The 2011-nt window shown below is 35.5% G+C and overlaps 1 protein-coding gene across 1 annotated transcript; it reads left to right on the forward strand.

Moving 5' to 3' along the window:
- On the forward strand, window positions 1-624 carry LOC141617079 (histone H3.2). The gene has a single exon (XM_074434248.1). The coding sequence runs from the start codon at window positions 53-55 to the stop codon at window positions 461-463; it is 411 nt and encodes a 136-aa protein (XP_074290349.1). The 5' UTR covers window positions 1-52; the 3' UTR covers window positions 464-624.
- Window positions 625-2011: the final 1387 nt, after the last annotated feature.

A 2011-nucleotide genomic window follows, 5' to 3' on the forward strand; every position in this document is an offset into this window, starting at 1 on the left:
CCACTCTCCTCACATATATACATACATATACACACACACCAACCCAACCTCAATGGCGCGTACAAAGCAAACAGCCAGAAAATCGACAGGAGGAAAGGCCCCAAGAAAGCAATTGGCCACAAAAGCCGCTCGGAAATCAGCCCCGGCAACAGGAGGAGTGAAGAAGCCTCACCGTTTTCGCCCTGGCACTGTAGCACTACGAGAAATCAGGAAGTACCAGAAGAGCACTGAGCTTCTCATCCGTAAACTGCCTTTCCAGCGGCTAGTTAGAGAGATTGCTCAGGACTTCAAGACTGATTTAAGGTTCCAGAGTTCTGCTGTTGCTGCACTACAGGAGGCGGCCGAGGCGTATTTGGTTGGGTTGTTTGAGGATACTAATTTGTGTGCTATTCATGCTAAGAGGGTTACTATTATGCCTAAGGATATTCAGTTGGCTAGGAGGATTAGAGGTGAGAGGGCTTAATTTAAGTTTGAGGGATGATTTGATTTGGGTTTACTACTGATTTACGGGTTTGTGGTTTGTCGTTGTTAGAAGTTAATTAATCATGTTTTATGTAATTTTTATGGAGTAGTTAGGTCGTATGTAATGGTATGAATCCAAATTTTAATCACTTTTTCCATGAATCTGTTCAGTATTTGCATTTATTTCATCCAAACCGCAACAAAAAAAATTCAACACAAATGACAAAGAAATGTGGTAGTAGTAGTGAACATGAAACATTGCAAATTTATGAAATTTGTGTCATAACTTAGTTGTATTTCCTATGATAATAGAGTTGTAAATCTTAATTGTGTTTTCTGTCAATTTTGGACTATGGTTTAAATTTATAAAATACTTTCTCCATTCAACTCCACTCTACCACTTTCCATTTTCTACACTATTCATAACTTAACATTCAATTTCAATTTTCTCTCAAAACATAAGTTAAAATATATTCATGTGGGATCTTGTTTGATTCGTCTTTACGAGTACATTAAAAATATATATCTTTTATAATTTTTGCAAATACGTAGCTAACGATATTTACCGCGTAAAACACGCATTGACAAACGTGAAAAAACAAAATGGTAGAGTGGAGTTGAATGGAGGAAGTATGATTCAATAGTTGAAGACCTTGGTAGAACCATTTGTTAAAAGGGATGGGTGAAGATTGTAAAGGGTGGGACTGGGATTAATGGACAACTAGTTTTATTCCCGTGCAAATTTGCACGAGATTATTTTTGAGACTTTGAAAGGGTTTTTTAACATGTGTTTTTAGGGCACATGATAAGAAGTAGGGAAAGATTTCAACATTATATCATTAATTATAGTAAATATAAGTTTCAACTGTTGTGAAATAAGGGGAAGAGAAATTGTAGAGAGAAAGTAAAGGGAGAGACATAACCATATTCTTATTCCATTATGAAGGGTATATATATACAATACAATGGGGAAAGGTTTCATAAGACAATATATTCTAGAGTATTCAAAGATATGGACATCCATATAATAATATTTCATAACACTCCTCCTTGGATGTCCATTACTGAAGAAGAAGCCTCGTTAAAAACCTTACTAGAAAAACCCTATGGGAAAAACGCTAGAAAGGAAAAGAGTACAATAATCTTCAAACACGCATAATAATAGCCGCCTCGTTAAAACCTTTCCATGGAAAACCCAGTGGGACAAAACCATGGATAAGGAAAAAGAGTACAACGCGTGTTTACTCCCCCTGATGATTACATAACTTGATGTATTTTAAAATGATCCATGCTTTGACATTCTTTCTTGATGATCGTTGAAGTAGTACCCATTGTGGTTGATAAACTTGAATCTTCACTCAATCGAAATCCATGACAACTTCGATATCATATTTCTTTGACAACTCACGGTCTGGATATAATCATTTCATAACAACTCTTGGATCATCATTTGAAATAATAATTCCGCAATAGTGAGATAGGATCTCATCAATAAACGACATAACATTATATGTATAAAATAATTGTCATCTCAACAATTACAATGACA

This window comes from Silene latifolia, chromosome X (genome assembly GCF_048544455.1).
Source record: "Silene latifolia isolate original U9 population chromosome X, ASM4854445v1, whole genome shotgun sequence".
NCBI classification, from domain to species: domain Eukaryota; kingdom Viridiplantae; phylum Streptophyta; class Magnoliopsida; order Caryophyllales; family Caryophyllaceae; genus Silene; species Silene latifolia.

What these genes read in the sequence shown, in the direction of transcription:
- LOC141617079 (XM_074434248.1), top strand. Translation starts at nt 53, where the DNA reads ATGGCGCGTACAAAGCAAACAGCCAGAAAATCGACAGGAGGAAAGGCC.